This window comes from Pollicipes pollicipes, unplaced genomic scaffold (assembly GCF_011947565.3).
Source record: "Pollicipes pollicipes isolate AB1234 unplaced genomic scaffold, Ppol_2.1 Scaffold_7261;HRSCAF=8764_pilon_pilon_pilon, whole genome shotgun sequence".
Classification (NCBI taxonomy): Eukaryota; Metazoa; Arthropoda; class Thecostraca; order Pollicipedomorpha; family Pollicipedidae; genus Pollicipes; species Pollicipes pollicipes.
In genome coordinates, this window is record NW_023597054.1 from 56,934,582 (window position 1) to 56,957,739 (window position 23,158).

Genomic DNA, 23,158 nt, shown 5'->3' on the forward strand with positions numbered 1-23,158 from the left:
CGTCACAGCGGATGACAAACGGCGACGGGGCGCAGCGGGCGCTGATTGGCTGACGTCACGGTTAATGAGTGCGCTGGCGCCGGCGATTGGCCGACGTTATGAAAGATGAGCTTCCGCGGCGTTGCCGATTGGCCGGCCGACAGACGACCCAGTTGGCGGCGGCCCAGTGCGTAGCTTCTCTACGGCACGGCGCGCGCCCAGCCAATGCGCGTCGCACAATTGCATCTAATTACGTGACGGCATCCCTGCGCGCAGACTGCTGCGCTGATGCCCTGACGTGACTGTCGTCGCGTCGCCGTCGGCCATGAGCAGCGGGTACTGACAGCGTTCCTGACGCAGATGCCGTGGCCGCGCCGTGAGCTGCACGATGAACATGCGGAGCCCGCCGAGCCCGCGCCAAGACTCCGACTGGGACATTAACGACATTAGCGACGCTAGCGTCCCCAAGGTAAGACCGCTGCAGCGGGCGCCGGCAACAGCGGCGCCAGGCTGCACGGCGGCCGGACAAACAAGTGGCGACTGACAGCGGCCCGGCTGCTCACGTCTGGCCGGTCCTATCAGCGCTGGATCGCGTGCACCTCGTGTCCATCTCGCACCTGGACCAGCGCCGCCGTACCATCAGGGCCGATCGGTCTCGAGGTGATGCTCCAGCTGCACCGAAGCGTGCAGAGCGCGAAACCGAAAGTGAAATCGTGTTCGGCATACTCGCATGGCAAATGCATGAGGCGATAAAAGGCATCAAGTTGCAATATGGAACCAATCAAAAGCTAGCGGACGGCGCGGAGTGGGAGGCTGCAGCTGCCGGCTGACAGTCGAGGCGGACGGCCTCACGCCGGACGCGCGACCGTCAGCCGTCACGCCGTCACCTGGCATGACAGGCGCTGCTCGTTGAATTCAATGAGGACCGCGGGTCGGCGCAGCCTTCCCGGCGGCGGCGGCGGCTCGTAAAACCGGACGGTCTCCGGGTGGCCACCGTCTGCAAGTCATCCGGCTGACCGCCGCCGGCGAGCCGCACGTGCCGGCCGCGCACCACGGTCGGCAGGCCTCCCCTAGCGAGGGGGGGGGGGTCCGTGGGCTGGTGGTCACTGGTGGTGGGCGCCACTGTCCTCAGCGTGTGGAGGGGGGATTCGTTTAAGTATATCTTGGTTGAGCATATGTCACTCAAAGCTTTGAAAAAACTAAATCGTAAGAGCACCAAAATGTGTTGTGAGGTACACGGATGATTTGATGCAATATGTACCGAGGTTACCCCAGATGGACATTTTTACAAGCCGATGCGTGAAATGTCGTTTCGCAAGGTCGCGGGAACTGGGGGAGAGGAGTGGGAGGCCAGGAATGGCCCGTGGCCCACATTTTATGCACAACTTCGGCAAATTTATCCACCTCTTGTGAGTTTCCGCATCCTGGTCTGGTTTGTTGTAAGAAAAAAGTGTCACACCTAGTGTCATTAAAAATTCAAACCAAGCTAAGCCGGGGCCCCCCGTGGGACGCCGTAAGATGGATGCTTATTACTCCACTTCTTCATTGTATTAACCACTGCAGCCCAATGCCTTACTTAAGTGTGATGACGACGCCACGCCTGCTGCAATGACAAGCATGCGCCGGTGCCATGGACCTGATTTGATGCACGGCTGATCCCGTGGTGAGCAGTGGTCGCGACCTTTGTCGCGTGATGCATGTAATGTTCCCCCATTACGTCGGCGGGGCCGCTTGCCGCTCGCCCGCAGTCACTTTCGGCGCAGGTGACGCGTCACGGATTATGCAGCCGAACTTAACTCAACATGATGTCCGGCGTCTTAGCAACTAACAAATGGATTTCCCACCTCATGCCCAGTCAAGTCACGTAATGCAATAGACGCAAGGCGTTAGATCATTCTCGCTTTGTACCGCCCAAGACCACGGCCATTTATCCACGTGTGTCTCGTTAACATCTTAGTAATTGGATAACCTACGGCACACACCAGCCCATTGTGTTTGGGAAACAGCCGTGCGCAGGCGGCCGGGCCGGTCATTGGCTGTCACGACACCGTCACGCGCGGGCCGTAGCGGTTCCCGCGCGCCCTCGCGGCTGGCCGAGACACGCCGCCCCGTTTGCCTCATTCTTTTTTCGCCCATTGCAGGGCTGGAGATGTCGGTTGCAAGCGCACGGTTGTTCAAGTAACTATATTTTTGGTATTATGGGCAAAATGTATGACATGTGACACTACCCATCACAGAATGTTAGACATCACAGATCATGATTTTTTTTATAGAATGATAAAATCACATATATATATATATATGACATATATATATATATATATATATATATATATATATAATCCAGTGATTTGTTCCGACAATCCAACCGAAAGCAGTTTGAGCATTTTGCTTAGCACGCTTGTAAATGCGTGTAAATTTTATGCCAGGCTATGAGATAAACATCGCCAGAGGCATCTTACTCCAGGCATATGTTGCCGCCAGCATAGCCATTGTCACAGCTGCGGGCGTTCAGACGTCATCCTCTATACTGCACTTGTACGCCCAGTGTCACGTGACGGCTTCTGCTGACCCCGCGTCCAGCCGAAGCTGAATCAGAGATTCGCGACGTTTTCGGTGCTCTGATGTAATTTTTTTAGGGGGGGGGGTGAGCTGCAGTTGGGGTAAGTTAAAACCGCTACGGATGTTACTAGTCTTGCCATTGTCCATGTTCTCGCATCTCTTGAAATGATTGAAAAATATTTAAATTTGCGACATAGTGGAACAGGTTCTTTTGCCCCATGGCCACTTACCGTGCCACCATCAGCAGTGTACCCCATTCTAGCACAGCGATGGCTTTCGACGATGGCGTTTGGACGATGCCGTATGCCGGATTTCCCAATAGTGGGCACAGCTAAAAACATGCCCGCTGAAATCCAGCTCAGTTGAGTCCGCCTCACGCGCAAAAAATCTTACATGGCGGTCAAAAAACATCGCATGATTCCGGTCTTTTTATGCGTACATGCCGATTTTAAATTTGTAAGTGTTTACATTTGTTCACGTACATTGGCATATAAGAGGTTTGACAGAGGCGGAGACACATGCCTCGAGAGGCCATCGTATGAATACCCCACTGACTTGAGGTCTCGTTAAAGGGAGTGGTGCCACCTTTGGCGAATATTTAAGAAGCATACTCTGGTTAATTTTCAGGGGCACTTAGCTCTAATAATAGCATTGGAGAGCGTCACTGCAGCACCAGCAATAAATGATAATCCGATTAATTTTCATAATTTTCGAGTACATATTACGTGGTTAACGTTTGGGCACATCACTAGACATATGTCTCTCTTTGTAGCCCCAAATTTACGTTTTGGAACAGAGTGACCCAGACTAACTCCCTGAAAAGATCCCTAAAAACCCATGGACATATTTGACAGATGACCCTAGAATTATCAAGGGCCTCTTAAGACGAGGCCGCCAGCAGTCCATGGACCCCCCAATGGCCGTTTACTGCAGAAGGCCTCCTCGAACAATCGAACAATGGAACTGGTGGGGGTCGTGGATTTCCAGGTGCCTCACTTGACTACGTCCTCTTTGATGAGGCAAGTCCTGGAAAACCAAGGGGCCGTGACACGAGCCATGGATATCCAAAAAAGCCTTTGAAGCTCTATTGGATCTGTATGGTTCTTAGAAGCTGAATGGCTCCCTTTTGGTAGGGTCCCTTAAAGTTCAACAGTCCCGTTTGGTAGGAGTCACTAAAAGCTCAACAGTCCTGTTTGGTGGGGTCCCTAAAAGTTCAACAGTCCTGTTTGGTAGGAGTCCCTCAAAGTTCAACAGTCCTATTGGTAGTGTTCCTAAAAGTTTAACAGTCATGTTTGGTAGGAGCCCCTAAAAGTTCAACAGTTCTATTTGGCAGGAATCCCTAAAAGTTCAACTGGACCTCTTTGAAGAGGGCCGAAGAAATCCAGTGGACTTACTTCCTGCAGCGTTGTGAGATTGTGAAATACTCATCCGATAAATAACGTCTATCCATTGACCCTCAGTGGCTGTTGAATAGATGACCTTCAGGGATCTTTACCTGTTTTGGGCTAATGCGACTCTCAGAGGCCCTTTTGCCAAGGAGGCTTTTTGTATATGGGATATTTTGGACCGCGGACCCCATTTACGTCATTGTTCACTCAAACTTCTGTACATGCAATAAGTCCAGTAATCTCTCCTGATATGGAATCACAACAGAAAAAGAGTCACAAGATGCAGGAGGCGTCCCAAGTTTATCTCGAGTGCTATCGGGTACTGCAACAACCGTACCTAGAAATTCCATCGGATGAGAAAAGGGACTCCAACGGTTTTTTGTGTGCCCCGTGTTTACCGGTGAAGAGTATTAGCCAGCTCTGATGAACACAGGCGTATGTTCAGAGGGCTTGGGTATGGAGCCATGCCCCCCCCCCCTCCCCCCCCCCCCCCTGGGCAAGGGGGCAAGAAACTATCATGCCGAAGCTGACCAAAATCCTCATTTTTGATCCACATAACGTTTATTTTCAAGAGGCACAAAATTCCAGTCGACTAGTTTTCTCTAAATTTCGTGGTTTATCTGCTAGATATACACCAACGGATGCTTCCCACTGACGTGCAATTTTATCTATTCGATTCATCTATGGCATTCGACAAATGAGGCTTCCCAGTTTCCGAAAATGTTCCTTCCATTTCAGCATTGCCTTTCCTAGGAAACGAAATTCCACGAGCCTTTAGGTATTTGGGGTCATTGAGAGGCATTTGCGTCCACTTGGTAGATGTAAAGATACGGATTGGGCACAGGCCAGTCAGAAATTCTGATTTAAGTCAATGGCCCATAGCATATCACAGCTTCCATGCGCCTGAATTTCATCAGCTGTTTTTCAAGAGATCAGATTGATCGCAGTTCTTTAGGCGGAAACCATAAGGAAACTTCAAATGCTTCTCGTCAAAAGAAATGTGACAACAATCATACAACTGTGGTTTCTTCTGTTAAAAGACAAGTCACAGCATGAAGGCCCTTGTTTCGGATACTCCTCGCCTGAACCCTGCTCCCGTTCGACGCCAGCGGTCAATGCCCTGGACTGCTGTCCCTAGCATGACTGACTGCGAAGTGACTGTATCACTGCCTTGCTGCATATTTATGAACAAGCAGCGCTAGTTATTCGGTGTGTAAAGCATAGACGGGACCCCCACAGTATTCTACCTCTTCTTATATACTATCAAACTATCTCCTCTTACCCCACACCGCAACAGAAATTAAGCTTTCAGACCACTGTCTGCCTTACTGTCTGCCTACGCATAAATTGGTTCGCCAGGCACTCCGTTTGCCCCTCCTTTAAAGGGAATTGTTCACATTTAGACACATTAGCATAATATGTGATGAATCAGGTTCACTTATAACTATTGGTGTACTTTTAAGCAGCGAAGGCTGCTCTTAACATCTTAGTCTCTCTGTTTAGTAAACATGCTCCTCGATACGCCATTGTTTGATTAGGCCATCGAATCTTGCACAACATTGAGAGCTAATCGCCGGCCGTCATGTCTAGAAATCGTGCTCACAAACGTCAGATATGAACGACCCGACCATTATATCTATCTTGGCCTTGATCGCTGCATGGCATATGGAATGACAACATATAAATAACGTTATTATGTCATGAATGCCAAGGTGGCACTGGAATACTGTCCCACAATTACTCTTCGATATCTTTGAGGCCTTTAAGCTCAGGAACCAGAGGGTTTTAGGTCTTAAAAAGGGCATGACCGTGCGCTGCATCAAAGCATCTTGTATGTGGGGTGCCGATAGAGTAGTGTTTACGTGTTTGCGTTAACCACTGCACGGGGTTCGAGGTACCAGAGGTACGGGGTTCGATTCTCCGCGGATGCCCGCCCTTCCTGCCAGGATGAGGGGCAGGCGACGCCATATAGCCTCAGCAGCTGAGTGCGTCACAAAGCTCCAGTGCCCCCCCCCCCCCCGCAAGTCTTCTTTATGGTCATTTCGACTTAAAACCCCCGTGTAAATGTGGGTCACTCCTCCCTTCAACGTGGCAAACCCATCTGCTTTTGTATGCAGAACGAAAGAACACATGTTTTAAAGGAAGTATGCCACCTTCTTGTACTTTTCACTTATCGTGAAACCGGACGTGTCCGATTTGATCGGTTATGCCGGTGTCCTCAAAATCCTTCTCCATAGCTCGGAATTTCTATATAAAATAGCCGTTCCTGCGGGAGAGTTCTCATTGGACTCCCTGCTTACCACCATGAAAGTAGTGCATTTAATTTGGCCTGCTTTTCCAACGTTTGTGCTCTGTAATGTTTGCAACACCCTAATATGTCACAATGTTTATGCAAAAAGTGCTACGAAGGCTTTAAACACTCTTTGCAGAGAAAAATTCATTTTGTTTAGTTCCACCTTGTTTAGCTAAATTTATTTGCACTTTCTTTCTCAAGCCTTTCTTGAAACAACCAATTTCAATGAAATGCTCCAAAATGATGCATCGGTTAGGCAAATAACCTGATAAGGACGCCGACGAAAAAATCCGCGAACTTGTAACGTTCAGATTATCTCTCTAATTTTCACCCACATAGCGCAATAAAGGTCATTGTGCCAAAGTCACATGAAACACCGGGATTATGTAAAAACCTCGTTTGTGTGGACATGCTGGACTACGCCAACCGCATATGACATGCTAATTTTGAACTCGATGAACCTATGCTGAAGTTCAGCACAGGTTCATGGAGTTACCTATGATTACAGTCCCTTCAGCAGCTGAACCTAGAGTTCGTCACTAAGAATCTCCGTTCGCCGTACATCATAGGATAAGATGCTGTCATTTACCACATAAGATAGCTGTACTGAGTGCGGTTTGAGAAACATGGCTCGTGGACTAGGCAAATCGGCATGCATTTTTAGGCGGTATGAAAGTGGGCTTAAGATAGGGGCGTTGCTAATGGTGAAAAAGTACCTTTTCTGCCACAGACGAAATTCTGAACCATTTGAAATGTCACCCGGAGTCAAGTCTCTCAGAAGCCGTTGTAATGTATCTTTAAATGCGATAAACCACAAAAACAAATACAAATATAATGCGGCATAACCATCAAACATTTCTGTTTCGGGAGTTCATTTGCACCAGTGTCATTGATGACCTGCAAACTGATGAGAGCAAAAGGCGTTCTATCTCACGCATGCCCATCGACCAATACACTAAGTCAGGGGTGCAACGGGTAATGTGTGAGGGCTACACCAGCGATGTTCAGCCTCTTACCTCAAATCCGCGGTTCCTCCCAGCGGCAGAAAGCCCCTGGATGGATCTTTGACATGTGTCGCTCTAACGTCCTCCGTTTACCTCTGAAGCTACAGCTCAGGAATGCACAAACAACAATCCTCGTAGATCGGCAGGGTTTTTAAAGCTATTACATTAAAAAGCTGACAGTTAGCTATATTATTCTTGTCAGCCAGCTTCTCACGACAAGAACACAACCAACGGCAGCCCACAGCCTAGCACTGAACCCAACGCATTACGGCGTGGCGAGCGTCCGAGTCCATCTGTCTCAAATGGCAGGACGCTTCAAAATGCTGCGCAGCAAACTGATTACGTTCGTCGCAAAATGCTGTAGTCAGCCACGGTCCGTACGAATAGTAATAAGCCTAGTTATTTGGTATTTTACACTGTTAAGTACGTGAGAGGAATCTTGGCTGAAAAACCTGTGAAAAGCACTGATGTGAGGGGCATTGCAAAAACGCTGTGTCACCACCACTGATCTGTGATGTCAGCACTCATATAGCATAGCTTGCAGCATGTTTCTGTCACCTGCTGAAAACTACTCTTATAAAAGCTGCTATGTTTGGCAGCATCTTATGGCTCAGCTTGCTCATACTGCGAACCATCAACGTTTCGACACGCGCTCCACACATGCTCACGCTGCATGCATGAGCGAGTGCAGACCAATGCCAGGCCTTGAGCTTCGTCTAGCTGGAATGATCTGTTGTGATATGGTCTGATTGGTTGACGTTTGTTTTCATTTTTGAAATTTTGTCACCAATGGCTTCGCAAAAGTGTCAGTTTTTGTCACCTAACATATTCGGTAAATTAGAAGCTTTTTCACCCCTGGGTGTTTGCGGTCAATTTTGATAAGGAGGGCGAGATCGAACAACCCTGCTGGACCGTACCGTATATGGCAATACTCGATAGAACCTCCCCTTTTCTTTGTTCCGGCACAAATGGTTCTGTCTCTGTGAAGTACTGGAGAGGTTTGTTTTCAACAAGATCTCTCATCGGATCTACTCTCGCCTCACTAACAATGTTCTGTCTGAGAAAGGAGTGGATACTCGTCTGGCGGCCACTGTACGCAAATTCGGTCAGTTTGTCTAGCTACCATCTTTATTTTGCACGAAAAAAACGGAAATACGACGGCAGCGTACTTAGATATTTCAAGTATTCCAATAAAATCGTACTTCTTTAGAAACACGAAAACTAGTGTAGCATCTCCGGCCCTCTCCCCACAAGGCCGAAATGTTGTCTCTCTGACAGAGCCTAAGTTGTAAAGGGTAGAGGCTAACACCTCAAAACCTCAAAACATGTCTGCGGGCTGACCCGTAGGCTTGATGCTCGGACCTCATCCGTCTCAGCGACTTGAGCGACGGCACTACAGGCGACGAGCTGTTCTGTGCTGAAGATCCTTCACTTCATGTCTCAAATCCGTGCATTACCCCCGCCCTCTTGTGTTTCACCAGAATACGCTTTTATAATGTGTTCCAAATGTGTGACCTTCCACTCATATACAAAAGCCACGCATCGACTATTGCGGCATAGTATACGATAGAAACCCAGCTGTCGTGACGACGAACCGACTACAGATATTACAAAACCGAATAGCTGGGCTGGTGATGGACACACTACTCCTGACACCAACAAGTAAACTTATCATTGACTTGAACTGGGAACACTAAAACACAACTAGGCATTCGCAAGCTTCAGATTGCCACCAAGTTGTAACGTATGATTGAAGCCGAGGCATCAGCCGAAATACTGCATTGCTATGGGTCTGTTCCTGCCGCTCGCCTAACCTCATCCAAGCTCTCCAAGCCGATCTGATCGTTCCCGTGGCTCCTCCAACCTACTCCAAGCTCTTCAAAGTTCGCCTCAAGCCTCCTCCAACGTCCCCGGAGCTGAAAGTTTTTTCGGAGGAGCCTGGAGGAGGCTGTGCTAGACACAATTGGTGCCATTCATCATGCGCTTTTTGGTCTCATTTGCTGTCACATAAAGTAAACATAGTACAGGTGTGTAATTTGGTGCACGTACATTGATTATAAAGTCCTTTTTATAGCTGTTATAGACATGTCACTATTTTGTGTTACACATATCTACGATTTTGAATGAACCCGTCCAGAAATATTAACGTTCGTTGCCATTCGCCGTCAGTGCGACAAAACTGGCTATGTTACGCGCAAGCAGTGGATACCTCCTCCAGAATCGTTCCCTTGGCAGCAGATTTCAACGCTCCTTGGACCTCTTCCACTCATTTGGCTGGAACACATTTCACGTACAATTCCCGCTCACACCAACTTGAGAAGCCGCCACTTGGGTGAAAGGGCGCCGGGAGGCTTTGCCCCGTGTTAAGAGTTAATGCACTATGCCCTACATACTCCGAGGAAATAAAGTGCATCGAACAAAGTTTGCATCACCTAGGTCACGTCCAGGGGAGGAAAACCGTTTTAGACGTTAACATGGCTGGCAAGGACGTGCCGAAAGCGGGAAGACGGGAACGACAGCATCGAGAGACAGAGACATCACTTTGTGAATATGTCGGACTGGTGAAGCCACTAAGCCCGTGGATGAGCCCACGGATGACACAACATATCACTGCACAGTAATGGTTATCTTGAAAGACTCCATCTTGCCAAGCTGTACCGATGACCGGTTCGCGTGGTGACCACACACGGATCCTCGAATCGTTGATATTTCTCAACATAACCGGTGTCTGCATGAATATAAAGTCGTTTAACCAGTGGCTGTTGGTGCATCGAGGGCCGATTATGTTCAACAGAAGGACTCGCCGCTTCTGTTGAGATACAGGATGATCATTAGATATAGAGCCTAATAGTTATGACAAACTAGAACTTTGAAACGATAAAACATGTCTGAAGAACAGAAAATTGTTATTTACTGCTTTCAAATATCCGAAAACCGAGCGTGGTACTGAATGGACGCTTCTTCTTTGGCATAAAATACATTTGTAAAGGCCAAGTGCATGGTAACATGCTTTTAATGCAATTTTGTCGCGTTTCAGACAAAATGACTTTGCCTCTCTTTTTGCAAGGTACCTCTGTGCGGGAGATGTGCGAGGAAATACAACATAGCCTTGGTTCAGGCTCCTCCGACCTTAAGAGGCTCCTCTTGAGAAAATCCTGGCTTTATCTCTGATGGACAACACGCAGTTGTGGGTATTGGGCAAATGTTTACCGAAAATCAATAGATTGTTATTTGGGCTCAATATTTGTGCTGGTAATCCGAAAGCAGGCTCTAAATGTTTTGAAGTCGCTTGGTACCTTACCTTTAAGGCTTTTTCAGTTTGATAAATCAATGCCAGTTCAAATGGGAAATTTGAAAGTCACCATTGTCCAGTTAGCTAACTATTTGTAGATTTCACCTTAAGCTTATCGATATATCTAAATGCTTTCACTGTATAGTGCGACCTTTGGTTAGGGTATAAGCACGCGTGTCAACTACAGGCAATGTAAGTTACATTTTTGATCACGCATGACATAACACCAGACGTTTTCGGTTACCCACGTGTCCTGCTATGTTCAGAGGGCTGCAGCCTCAGCGTGCTGGTCGGTTGGTGGTGCTTGGTGTGGACGGCTCATCCTGGCGCGATTATGTGCAATCGAGTCTTAGGACAGCGGCAGCAGTAAACGTATGAGCAAGGAAGCTTTCCAAACGCTTCTTAAACCCTTTCTTTTAAAGAGGGGTTGTGGAACTGGCAAACGGGAGGCAAAATGGGTGAACACGACCTTTATTCGACGAGTAGAAAGATGGCACGAGCACTATCATGCGAGTGCAGATGCCATGCAGGCACAAGTACAGATGCCATGTCCCCTTCCCACCTTTTCTGAGAATGCTGAATAGTAACATTATAGCGACAAATGGAAAGCATCGACTTCAAAGTTGGTTCGGCACCACCACGATGTGAGGGACTCCTCCACCTCAGCTACTACCAGCAGTGTCCCCGTTGGCTAAGTAAGAGGCCTGGAGGGCGTCCCCGCCGGCCGCGCGCTGACCTGACCCCTCTGCCGCGGCGACAGGTGGTGCGGTACAGCGAGTTCGAGGAGTGGCCGGACGGTGACTTCCAGCGCGTGTACGCGCCCGACTCGGAGGACGCCAAGAAGCACACCTCCGGCTGGGCCATGCGCAACACCAACAACCACAACGTGAGTGGGCCTGGCCGCTGCGACGGCGCCGGCGGCCGGCGGCCGGCGGCGGGCGGCTGAGGCGCCTCCGGGCACCTGTCGCCGGTGTGTCAGGCCGGACACCGCTCTGACCCGGCCGCGCCCGGCGCCGCGCGCCGCCGTCGCCCGCCACTGCGGCGCCAGCTGTCGCCGGTACGGCGCGGGGTGGTGGCGGAGTCCGGTGCGGCGCGGCGGCCGGGCCCGCACGGCGGCGCAGTCGGCCGGCGGCCGGCGCCCGGGCCCGGCCAGCCCCGGCGCCGCCCCCCACGCACCCTGAAGCGGGCCGAGGCCGAGGGCGGCGTCCCGCGCCAGCTGCCGGCGCCGCGCGCCTCCCATGCTGATCGGGCGGCGGCGGCGGCGAGCGCGCGCGCCCCCGACACCTGCTCACCGATCCGCATCTGCTGGCAGGTGAGCATCCTGAAGAAGAGCTGCCTGGGCGTGGTGGTGTGTTCCAACTCTTGCGCGCTCGAGGACGGCAACTTCGTCCACCTTCGGCCGGCCATCTGCGACAAGGCTAGGCGCAAGCAGCAGGGTAAGACCTCGAAGCGGTACCTGGGCTAGCGTCGCGTCAGGTGGAGACCCTCACCGTAACAGGCGAATCCATCGCCCCTCTACATCTATCGCGTCTAGAATTTAAAAAATTATCTTCGTATCAAGCTGTTTTAGTTTTGGACCCATTCTTTGGTAATGTACTTATTTTTGCTTCTGTTTGAGATATATCGGTTGACTCATTGACGTGAACATCGTAACTATCGATGCAAGTCGATTGACGGTATGCACTTCCAAGGGTTTGCATTGTGCTCGCTTGCTCTTTGGCCACCTGTCTCGGTAGGCACTTCATGACAGACACCCATGGCTTAATATCACGGATCGCACGTGTGGCGTGTGTCCTCTATGTGTCGGCACAACACACGATTCATCGAAATAGTGTTGTCTAGGGCAATGGTGTAGCTTCCTCTCCATTTGGGCGGGTGGGGAGGGAGGTGGTGGGGGGGGGGGGGCATTCTACCCCAACTTTTGGGAGGAAAGTGCGTAAAATTCCGGGAGATGTCTGTTTTTGGCTTATGTTAGTGGTAGGTATAGCATTTTTCCCGCTAAGGCCCCTCCAATTTATTTTTGCAAAGCTACGCCCTGATCGAAAGGGTATGTTTGTATTTTGTTAACAATCTTCCTTTCAAATGGATTTCAGTTCTCCGTGCCACGCGTGCAGCAAACGTCTTGACGGCAAAATCATGCTACCACCTATGACCCTTGAGTAAGCGTTGCAGTTTTCTAAACAGAGCGACTCGAACCCCCCCCCCCCCCCCAAGCGGCGCACAGTATCTGTGGGAGCAGACAAGATCGGATCACCACACACGGAATCGACATTATGTAATTAAATCGAAGTAGGTCGATGTAAACACTTAACTGTTGAGAGATACTCATTTTAGAGTTCTCCATCAATGGTCAGAGTGGCGCTGGTAAAGAACAGCCATCGCCAGACCAAACCCATCCAACAATTCAGCTAATTACGACACCAAAACCACTGCTTTGGCACACAAATATCCTGATTTATCCAATGCCTTGGAGATCAAGGCGTACGCGGGCTGCCCGTTTGGCTCCTATTTGACCAACACAGGCGGGCACAATAAGCCACGGTCAGACGTTGAGGAGAGCACACACTCCGCCGTTGCAGGCAAGCCGTGCCCGAACGCTCGCTGCAGCGGCAAGCTGGCCATCCTGCCGTGCCGCGGCCACCAGGGCTACCCGGTCACCCACTTCTGGAGGCACACGCCGTTCGCCACCTTCTTCCAGGTGAGGCCCGAGTGCGGTCCGGGAGACTGTTGAGGCGAACGTGTCGCGCCTCAGCAGAGCTGGGGGCGGTAGTACCAGCTCCGGTCGCTCGGAGCAGCGATACCAGCTCCGACCCCTCGGAGCAACGGCACCAGCTCCGATCCCTCGGAGCAGCAACACCAGCTCCAACCGACCCCTCGGAGCAACGGCACCAATTCTGATCCCTCGAAGCGTCCCTCTGAGCAGCGGTAGCTGTTCCGATCCCTCTGAGCTACGGTACCAGCTCCGATCCCTCGGAGCAGTGATACCAGCTCCAACCGATCCCTGGGAGCAGCGGCACCAGCTCTGATCCCTCGGAGCAGCGAAACCAGCTCCAACCGATCCCTCGGAGCAGCGATACCAGCTCCAACCGTTCCCTCTGAGCAGTGATACCAGCTCCGATCCCTCGAAGCAACGATATCAGCTTCAACCGATCCCTCGGAGCAATGATACCAGCTCCAACCGATCCCTCGGAGCAGCGATAACAGCTACAACCGATCCCTCGGAGCAACGGTACCAGCTCTGATCCCTCTGAGCAGCGGTACCAGCTCCGATTCCTGGACTCAATCCGAATATTTTGATTGAATGAAGTTGTGGGGTCGGCACCCACGCTGGTCAGTGATTGTTACGTTAACCCTGACCCTAACATTCGGTCGCAAAATCTGGGTCCGCTGTAGAACTCTGAGACAAAAGGTTGACGCGTCGCATTGCTCGGTACGGTCCGTCCTGTGCACTGACGTCACCGGAATCCATCCAAGAATCAGAATCACCAGAATCCATCCAGATTCACCAGAATCCATCCAGAGTCACCAGAATCCATCCAGAATCCATCCAATCCACTGACGTCACCAGAATTTTAGCGCGGCCGCTGCCACCGGTCTCAGGCCATCCCGGTCAGGGTGCAAATAGCGAGCACCTAAAGCGACCCGAACCCACCCAGTCATGTATGGGTGAAGCGGAAGGCCAACTGAGCTACCGGAACGGACAACATCTGCGTCACACCACCTTTGGGGTGTGACTTGGAGTTTGCATGCAGCGTATGCGGCCTTGGGGTCTCCGTGAGGACTTCTTAAAGTTGTGACTAGTTGCAATGCTCTTGCTGGCCGCTCAGGACTCCACGTCAGTGTGGGCGCGCCGACCTTGTAAACCGTTGGGCGGTCTAACCGATGAGTCACGAACTATTTGTAATCTGAATGCGTTATTGTCGTATGTGCGAAACCGAGCACCAACACGAACATGTCCTGGACTGCTGCCGCTAGTGATGTCAGCCGGGATCTAACGATTTGGTCGACCAAAACCTTATGTAACCGATTCGATTTTCGGCTGATCAGTCTGTAATGCACATTTGCCTTATGCAACCAATTTGATTTTCGGCTGGCCACAATCTGTAATGCACATTTACTTTATGCAAACCAATTCGATTTTCGGCTGATCACAATCTGTAATGCACATTTACCTTATGCAAACCAATTCGATTTTCGGCTGATTACAATCTGTAATGCACATTTACAAAACGTATGGCCAGATTTTACGCATAGATGAGCTCTTTATTGGAACCAAACAGGATTACAGCAAGATCTGGAGACATCGAAATGCATTGTGGCGAATATTCACCAGTTACTTCAAAACCTAGCATAATTCCTGTGGCTAAGCAATGCGCTCAGCGCGGTGAGCTATGTGAATCGTGAACAGAGTGGTCAATAGGCAATCCTGGCGTCACTAAGCTGCTTCAACCGAATGCCAAGTTGAAGAAAATATTATAACTTCTGTTTATCTCTCACAAGCCACAATCTGAAAAAATCGGTGGTGGTGCCATTTGAAGTGTCCTTGAGAGGCACGCTGCCGCAGGCAGTGATTAAAAGACTTGAAAGTGATTGAAACAAATCAAAAGTGACTGAAAGTGGTCAACATGCCAGGCTGTAAATTGAATGCTGCGTACCCAGATCATGTCAAACCCGATGTGAAACACATACCGATGACATGCATGCGTGTCACCCGAATATTAAACACATGCACGTGTGCTTTGACAGCGCGAACAGCTTTATCTACATAGACTTCATCTACAGAAGATCTACATAGATTCACTTCATCTACGCGGATTCAGTGAGCTGAGGGATAGAGCCACTTACATGTTTAACCCAGCGAAACTAGACACGACAGGTTCCCCCGACTGAACTGGGCGAGCACCAGCATGGCCAGGCCCGGACAGCCTTGGCCGGCGCAGTCCTGTCCCAGCGGAGTTCAAGGGCAGTGCGGTGTCAGTCAGACAATGCAAACAAAGTACAGTGATTCATCCCACCCCTTCTCCCTTCTCCGAATCACTGCGAATGATCCCGCGCCTGTGTCGCAGCTTCACGGACAGACAGAGCAATTCATTTCCATAGTGCATAAGTGTGACACCAGGAAGTGTTCACCTGGGGATTTTGACCACGTGACGCTGACGTCACGCCAGCTGACCGAGGTCAGCACAGCGCTGCCGGCTTCAGCAGCATCCAGATCCGAGGAAGCGATGCTCCACCGGCGGCAGCGCCACCGCCGGCGCGGTGGGGCTCAGGCCGACGCCACCAGCGGACCTTTGTAAAGTGAATAATTTCAGGCACTATCCTATCATTTTCCGCGCTGCAAGTTACACCAATAGAATGCACAGCATCGCTGCTTGAGAAAATGTTCCCATTATTCGAAACATGTATCTATACTAGACGGCGGCATACTGCATCTGGCCGCTAGCCGCGTGGTCTCCTGCCGAGGCGTAGCTGGCAAAGACCTTTCGTAACAGCCGTTGTCGCGGCCTCCAGCCTCCAGGTGGATGGCTACATTTGCTCGCAATCTACTATTGTCATGTTCGACATAATCTTTGTTTTTCTTTTGAAAACAATATGTGTAGCAGTCGGCTGAAACGAGCGTGTGAAAAACGTCGATTTTTGACGCATGTTGCATCTTTACAAAACCGGAGCACCAGAAACAGCATTAAAAGCGCATAATGTAATACAGATAGGTTCCAGTTAAACACATCATCAGCAGGGCTTTGCCCATGAACGGAATGGCGAAATGAAAAGGAGAAACTTCCACATGGTGGCTGTATGCTCGGATTGCACCTTCTTCAGAATCTGAGTATAAAATCGTTAAAAACCGTGTCTTTGAAGGCAGCCGTATTGAGTGGTGGTTGATCTTCTTACTCAGGTGCTGAATAAGGCGCAAGTCGGATCCTTAACCATTGTTTGGATATTTTCCACCTCCTTGCTACCTCTCCAATCGTGAGCAAAGACCACTTTATGTATTCAATTGTATTTTCCCACTATGCTCATCAAGCCAACCATCACTGAGTGTACAAAAATAGGTCCCATCTCATATTCAAGCTTATTTCAAGTTTTGCACATACCATTGGCGCAGTAAGAATTTCAATGTTCAGTCTCATACCCGGTAGCTAAGACTCTGTGGTCAATGGCAGGCTGCGTGTGTGGTGCGTGCCCAAACGCCGCGCTGCCCCGTCACATCACTGTCACCGGTGGCCCGGGGCTGTTTATGGCCGGGCTGTGATGAGCTGTGCGACGCCGCACAGCGCCTCACCGAGGTGGCCGCACAGCCCTGCTGTTGAGATGGGGTGGGTGGGAGGTACCTCAGGTCATGTTTCTCTTACTTCGTTTGTACATTGGTTCATTTGTTTATTTATTTGAATTATTTGAACCATGCATTCATTGCGTGCGTGTCCTCAGATCCATGGCACATATTCTCATTGGGGCTTCATGACGCACTTAGCCGGTGAGGGCGGTGTCGCGTGCCACTCAGCCTGGCAGAAAGGGCGTGCACCGCGGGGAATCGAAACCTGTTCCTCTGGCTTTCCAGACGCGCAGCTTAGTCACTACGTGACCATTCCTACTTAGCCACTAGCTTAGCTTAGCCACTGCATAACTCATGGCCCTTTCAGCTGGTTGTCCAGCTTCGTGGGGTGCATATCATCAGTTATGTTAGTGCTCTCTGGTCTGGTGGGTGCTGTCTTGCGGTCGGCAGCAGCTGATATAAGGATGGTTGTAACTTCGTACGTCTTGGCAGCGACACCTTTGCACATATACTTGTATAGGACACGCAAGCCTACTTTCGTTGCTTTATTTATGACGGAGAAAAATACGTCCCGGTTGTGCCCATGTTGCGCGCGTATCAAAGCTAGGTAGCGTAGCTGCTTTTCCTACAGATGATTGAAAGCTACAGCTGCAATTGTATTTATTTTTGTTTGGACCATTACCTGCATCTACTCCAATTATAAGGAGTGGAGGTACCCCCCACCCAACCACCCCACCCCAACAGCAGGGCTGCGCGGCCACCTCGGTGAGGCGCTGTGCGGTGTCGCGCAGCTCAGCTGAATGTCCGGCCATAAACAGCCCCGGGCCACCGGTGACAGTGCTGTGACGGGGCATGGCGGCGGTGGGGCATGCACCACGCGCGCAGCCTGCCATTGACCACAGAGTCTTAGCTACCGGGTATGAATCTGAACATTGGAATTCTTACTACATCAGTGCCACAAATGAATCAACGTACAAAAGAAGCAACGTGCCCAGAAAACAAAACCGTTCAAATCTGTCAAATAAATGAACAAACGAACTGAGATACAAAGGGGGTAAAGGGGCATGGAAACCACAGCCTGCATGGGTATTTATTGCCTGAAAGACCATATGGCACAGAACACTACCGGCAGACACATTCATCTGAATTACGCCGAGCATGACACACGGCGCGAACTATGTTAAGGGATTCTTGTGGTGATGCAAATCCCCAAATCATCGAGTCCCATATGTTCAGATTTCCAAGTCATTGTCCAAAGTTGGGGTGGGGGGGGGGGGGGCTAAGATGACTGCGCGTATCGTCCATTCCTTGGCAGCTGCGGCACGCCTCTGGTGGCGGGTGGTCGTATTAGCGGCGGTAGGTCACTCCCGGGCCCTTCCCACGTTGGGCCGATACCGGCGGCTGAGTACCTCTCTTGCCGACACTCCCCACCCCCTCGCGGTCGGGCCGGTCTGCCTGGGTGTTTCTCTTGCCAACATTCCCCACCCCCTCTGGCTGGTTCATGCGGCCTGAGCACCTCCCTTGCCGACCCTCCCGGGCCGCTGCAGCGCGGCCTCTAGTTAACCTCGCGTGAGCCCTGCGGACCTCCGGCCCGCCCGACAACACGAGGAAGCGCGATAATGCATGGTCATCGCTGCAGATAGCATGCTGAGTGAAACGTGTAGCCTCTCTCTGCAATGGCCCGCGCCGCAGAATAGATGGGTTAACAGATCGTTATTCAGGGTGTAGCTCTTCATCAGGCACCACCGGAGGCTTTGTTGAACGAGCTTATGGCAGGGGCTCATTGTACCTGTGCTAAATCAATGCAGTAACTCAGTAGGTGTGCATACCAAGGGCGTGTACAGGATTTGCTTCAGGAGGGACACAATTCCTAACAGGAAGAAAGGGTTAGTGGCAGATGGTTGATCTTTCTGTGAAAGGCATGTCATGAATCCAGAGCATATGAGGGTGGGCGTGTCTCGTGAATCTAATAAATCAAAATGAGTGAAGCCGCCAAATCCCGGCGGTGCCAACATTTCCCACAATATCAAGGGGATTCAAGCCTAAGAAGACACTCGTAACTTCCAGGAAGATCCAAGCACATCTCCCCCAAGGCTCTTCAAATTACACTCGACCTGGGAGCACCCGGTCCACGACCTCAGGAGCCAGACCGGGGCTATTTCCGTAGTACACACACGTCTGCTTGCCAGCAATCGGAGGCCTGCACCTGTGTTGTCGCACGAGCTCTATATCCCAAACGCGAGGCAAATGAGCCTCCCTGGCCACCAACCCCGCGTTGTGAAGACGCTTTAAGCATTTTCATCCTGCTACTGCAGTTGTATTGTAACGAGAGCGAAGTCGCGGGCTGCATGCGTCCTGACGTCGACCCAACGACAGGTTTGTAGCTTCGGCGATCCGGCTCGGACAGTGACGTTTCTGAAGGGATTATGTCTGGCAACCGTTGATCCCACCACCATGGTGTTTTCATAAACAATTAACGGAGTTCCTTACAGGCCGGCTGTATTGTTCCAAACGCATTTAAATCCGCGCTGATGTTTGACCAGACAGCGTATTTCGGCGTGTCACAAGATCAGCACCGTTTCGACTCCACGTTCGATGAACATATGAAAATGTAATTGTTATGTCTCAAAAAGTTCAAGAACATGGTTTGCAAGTAGTTCCAAAATTTTGCGACCAGGCGTCGTAGCGACAGTGCGGTCCCAGGACTCCTCGAGTCATCAGAGCACCAGTAACGGACCGGGGAGAAGCCAATGTCACCGTCCCAAAACCGAACTCAGATACTGCACGCTGTGTCCTATCCCATAGCAGACTGGTTTACACAAACTACATGGGCACACAGCCATGTTTGCTGTGACTAATTTCCACTGAAGACAAGAGCGTTTTCCTACAAAACTTTCATCACAAAAGCTGAACTACTCCAACTATTCCAGACATGTCGATGTTCTCACTTTCAAGTGCCATACCTTAGCAGATCTAAATTCAGGCAATATTTCAGTGATATATTTTGATGATGTGTTCACAAACATCAAACGTCATGAAAACAGCATGTTTCAATGCACTCCAATGATTTCTATCCATATGGTTTCCACAGGGCGACGGGCTTCGTTTGGTTATGTTTGGATGTCATTATATGAATATAGCAATAATCTCTGCTAACATCTCGCTCATGCCACCCCGCAAAAGGGGCTTATTTGCGATGAGGTTCGTCGCCTCGACCTCTAGTGGATTCGAAGGTGCTGGTCTAAAGTCGCAAAGTCACGACTTGATCAGATGTAAATGAGGGACAGGTGGGTCTTTCAGCTCGTGCTTGTTGCATACCACGTCCATCGTCTGGCCGGCGACGGACCAGCGGTGGGTCGGCCAGCCGGTTGAGACAGCTGACGCCCAACCGAGTGCGGGCGGTGCCTCCGATCACTGGCTAAATCGACACATTTCGCCTGACTCCGAAGCACACACACAATCACTCTATATAAGCCAATTTTGTTAGAGAGGGGGTACCTATTGTTATTAGTTGACAAAGTGGTCTTTAGGTTTCATTAAAACATGTTTTTGAAATGTGGCCTAAACGTGGCAGATAGCATTTAATGTGTGAAAAATGGCTGCGGTGTAGCAATGCAGCAAAACGACTGCACGACTGCAGTTTACACTGATGTGCCCTCCTCACCCTCCCCCCCCCCCCCTCCCCCTCCTCCGACGTTCGAGACGCTCACCACCGGCACCCTCTGAGCTACAGCTCCTGCTTCAGGCAAAGGGCGTGCACAGCCACCCGCGGCCCGAAGCCAAGTCGACGGCGGAGGCTCGCCGCTCGGTGGGTTCGGCGCGACGGCCCCGGCACGCGCCGCGCATCCCGCCGGTGGCGCCGCCTGCCGCACCCGCCGGCAAACTGCTGGAGAGGGCGCTGCTGGGCGGCGACCGACACCCGCCAGCCGCCTCCTGGCACGCCGACGGTGAGCAACGGGAAAGAGCGGTATAGTAGACGAGACGCGGTCATTGTAATGGAGGCAGGGAACAGCTGCTTGTCATCAGTTATTGTCTGGCATTAAATGTGAAATAACGCCATCAGTTGTCTGGAAACACGCCAGAATACTCCACAGCCCACACCATTGTATGGTTTCATGTGAATATAGAACTTGGGTATAAAACAGTCTGTAGAAACTTAATTACTTCCGATTTGTTATGCTAAGGCTCAGTTAGTTTCATTAATTTTAGTTAGTTTTAGTTAATTTTAAGTAGTTTTAAATATAAAACCGATACATGCAGGCTTTGTCTCAAATGCAATACAAAACACGGCACTCGCTAAGACCGCGCAGGGGCAGATGCGATATCGTACCTAGGAGTGCTACGGATTCGTTCTGGGCTTGCGCAAGTCTCAAATTGGATGCCAATGCACTGAACAAAGCAAACATGACCTGACCGTATCTTGCACGCCCATGGGCGGACGATTTATGTTACTTTGGACAGGTAACTATGCGATCTGAGGGAAGTTGGCTACGCTTGCTGTGCAAGGGGCATGTGCATCGTCACCTGGGAACAGAGGGGAGGGGGGCGGGCAGGGAGTCTATTGCCTTCTAGCCTCTTGCGTTTTCCTAGCGTCACCGGCGAACCTCCTGCGTTAAATTCCCTTTCAAGCTCGGCGGTCGTGCTCCCTACACTGTGACCCAGTTTGTACCACGCTTGAACGTTGGCTTGCTGTGCCTGGCGTCGAATCCCCGTGACGCCCTTTGCGCGGTGTGTGCAGCAACTTGTATAGGCAGTTTTTTACTTGAAAAAACTTTTAAATTCGCTCAAACTTAAGCACGCGGCAAAACACCGACTTGAGCAGATCATGATTACTGGGTTTGACAGAGTGGTTTATTTCAGACACGTCGTGGAACATGTGCTCCTGCCCACCGTTCGAGTGCATGTGCCATTGGAGTGGCTCCAGCCCGGCTCCTGCCTACCAGGAGCCAGCACCAGCCCCTCCTCCAGTCTCCATTGCAAACCCAGGAGACTGGATGACCACGGCTACTGCCACCTGTTGGCAGCCTCTGGAAACAGAAGTGCGCTACAATCTCCGCTCGGATGTGGAGAGCTGCCCTTACGAGAAGGGCGCTCTCGTGGAGGAGCGGAGCCCGTATTGCAGCGAGGGCGACGCGGACGGGTTAGCTGAATACATGTGGGACATAACAGTGGGACAGAACGGCGAGGCCTCATACGTGAACTACGCGGCGGACCCGAGCATCGAGTACGGTACGACGTTCGGGACGCCGGCGCTAGGGCTACCACCTGACGGCCAGTTCCTGAACCACATCGACATGTCGCAGCCGGGCGACATCTTCGCGCTGGAGCAGCCGCTTATGAAGGCCGAGGAAGAGCTGGCGCCGCTGCTGCCGTCCGTGGCGGCGCCGCTGACGGCGACCGAGCCGGCCTGGGAGCCCCAGGCCGGCCCGCTAGGCTGCGTGTCGGGCGAGCCCCCCTACCTGAGCCACCCCGGGGGCCAGGGCGTCGGCGTGTGCCTGCGGGAGGACACGGGTGTCGGAGGAGCGTTGGCCGGCGCTCAGGAGGTCATGTATTATCCGCTGGAGCAACAGCTGATCGCCGGCTGGTGATAACCGGGCTGGATGAGGAGTCTGTGATGTGAAACGCACCCGATCTGAGCCGCCGTAGGTCTGCGACTGCTTCCCCACCTGTTTCCTTGCTTTGCATCATATATTTTTGTCCATACGATTTTCGGTTCGAAAGTGTGATTTCGTCGATGTATAAGATGCGTTGCATGGTGTATAGATTATTTCATTCTTCAGTGTTTTTTTTATTTCACGTCAGTTATGATGCTTCCATTTGTTCCCGCATGCTGTTTTTCTGTGATCTCATTTGAGCGCTGCACTGAATGCCTTTCACCCTTGTAGTGTCTATGTACCTTCACTGAATGCAGCCTCGGTTGACTGTATTTATTGTATACGTGAGTGTTACTGAACCCATATACACCGTTCGTTGTCTGCTTCGTCCCGTTATCTAGTCATAATGCAACGGGATTTAGAGTGTCTTTTGAGAGAGACATGGTTGTCAGAAAGCTGTGCTGCTTTGCGATCAATATAATGCGTTTGTGGTAGTTCATCCGTTGTCTCTGGGAAGGGACCTTACCCTTTTCACCAAGCGTATGTGATATGGATCCCGTTTAATATAGTGGACGCCGCTACAATACACTGAGGTGGGCAGTGATCTCATGCAGTGTCCTTTAAAAGGCCAGATGAATGGTGTGACAGCGTGATTGTATGTGTTCATGATGTGATCGCCAACAGGAACAGCACTCAATTTTATACGTGCTGTGTTACAAAGACCGGGCTGTATGCAATGCACAGTGTCAAAACAAGAGTGTGCGGATGCATA

At 50.9% G+C, this 23,158-nt stretch overlaps 1 protein-coding gene across 1 annotated transcript; it reads left to right on the forward strand.

Moving 5' to 3' along the window:
* The first annotated feature begins 350 nt into the window (after nt 1-350).
* Nucleotides 351-22,380, forward strand: LOC119111654 (uncharacterized). Its single transcript, XM_037235460.1, has 7 exons — nt 351-448; nt 11,279-11,404; nt 11,831-11,954; nt 13,098-13,216; nt 20,538-20,641; nt 20,687-20,739; nt 21,653-22,380. The coding sequence occupies exons 1-7, from the start codon at nt 368-370 to the stop codon at nt 22,378-22,380; spliced, it is 1,335 nt and encodes a 444-aa protein (XP_037091355.1). The 5' UTR covers nt 351-367.
* Nucleotides 22,381-23,158: the final 778 nt, after the last annotated feature.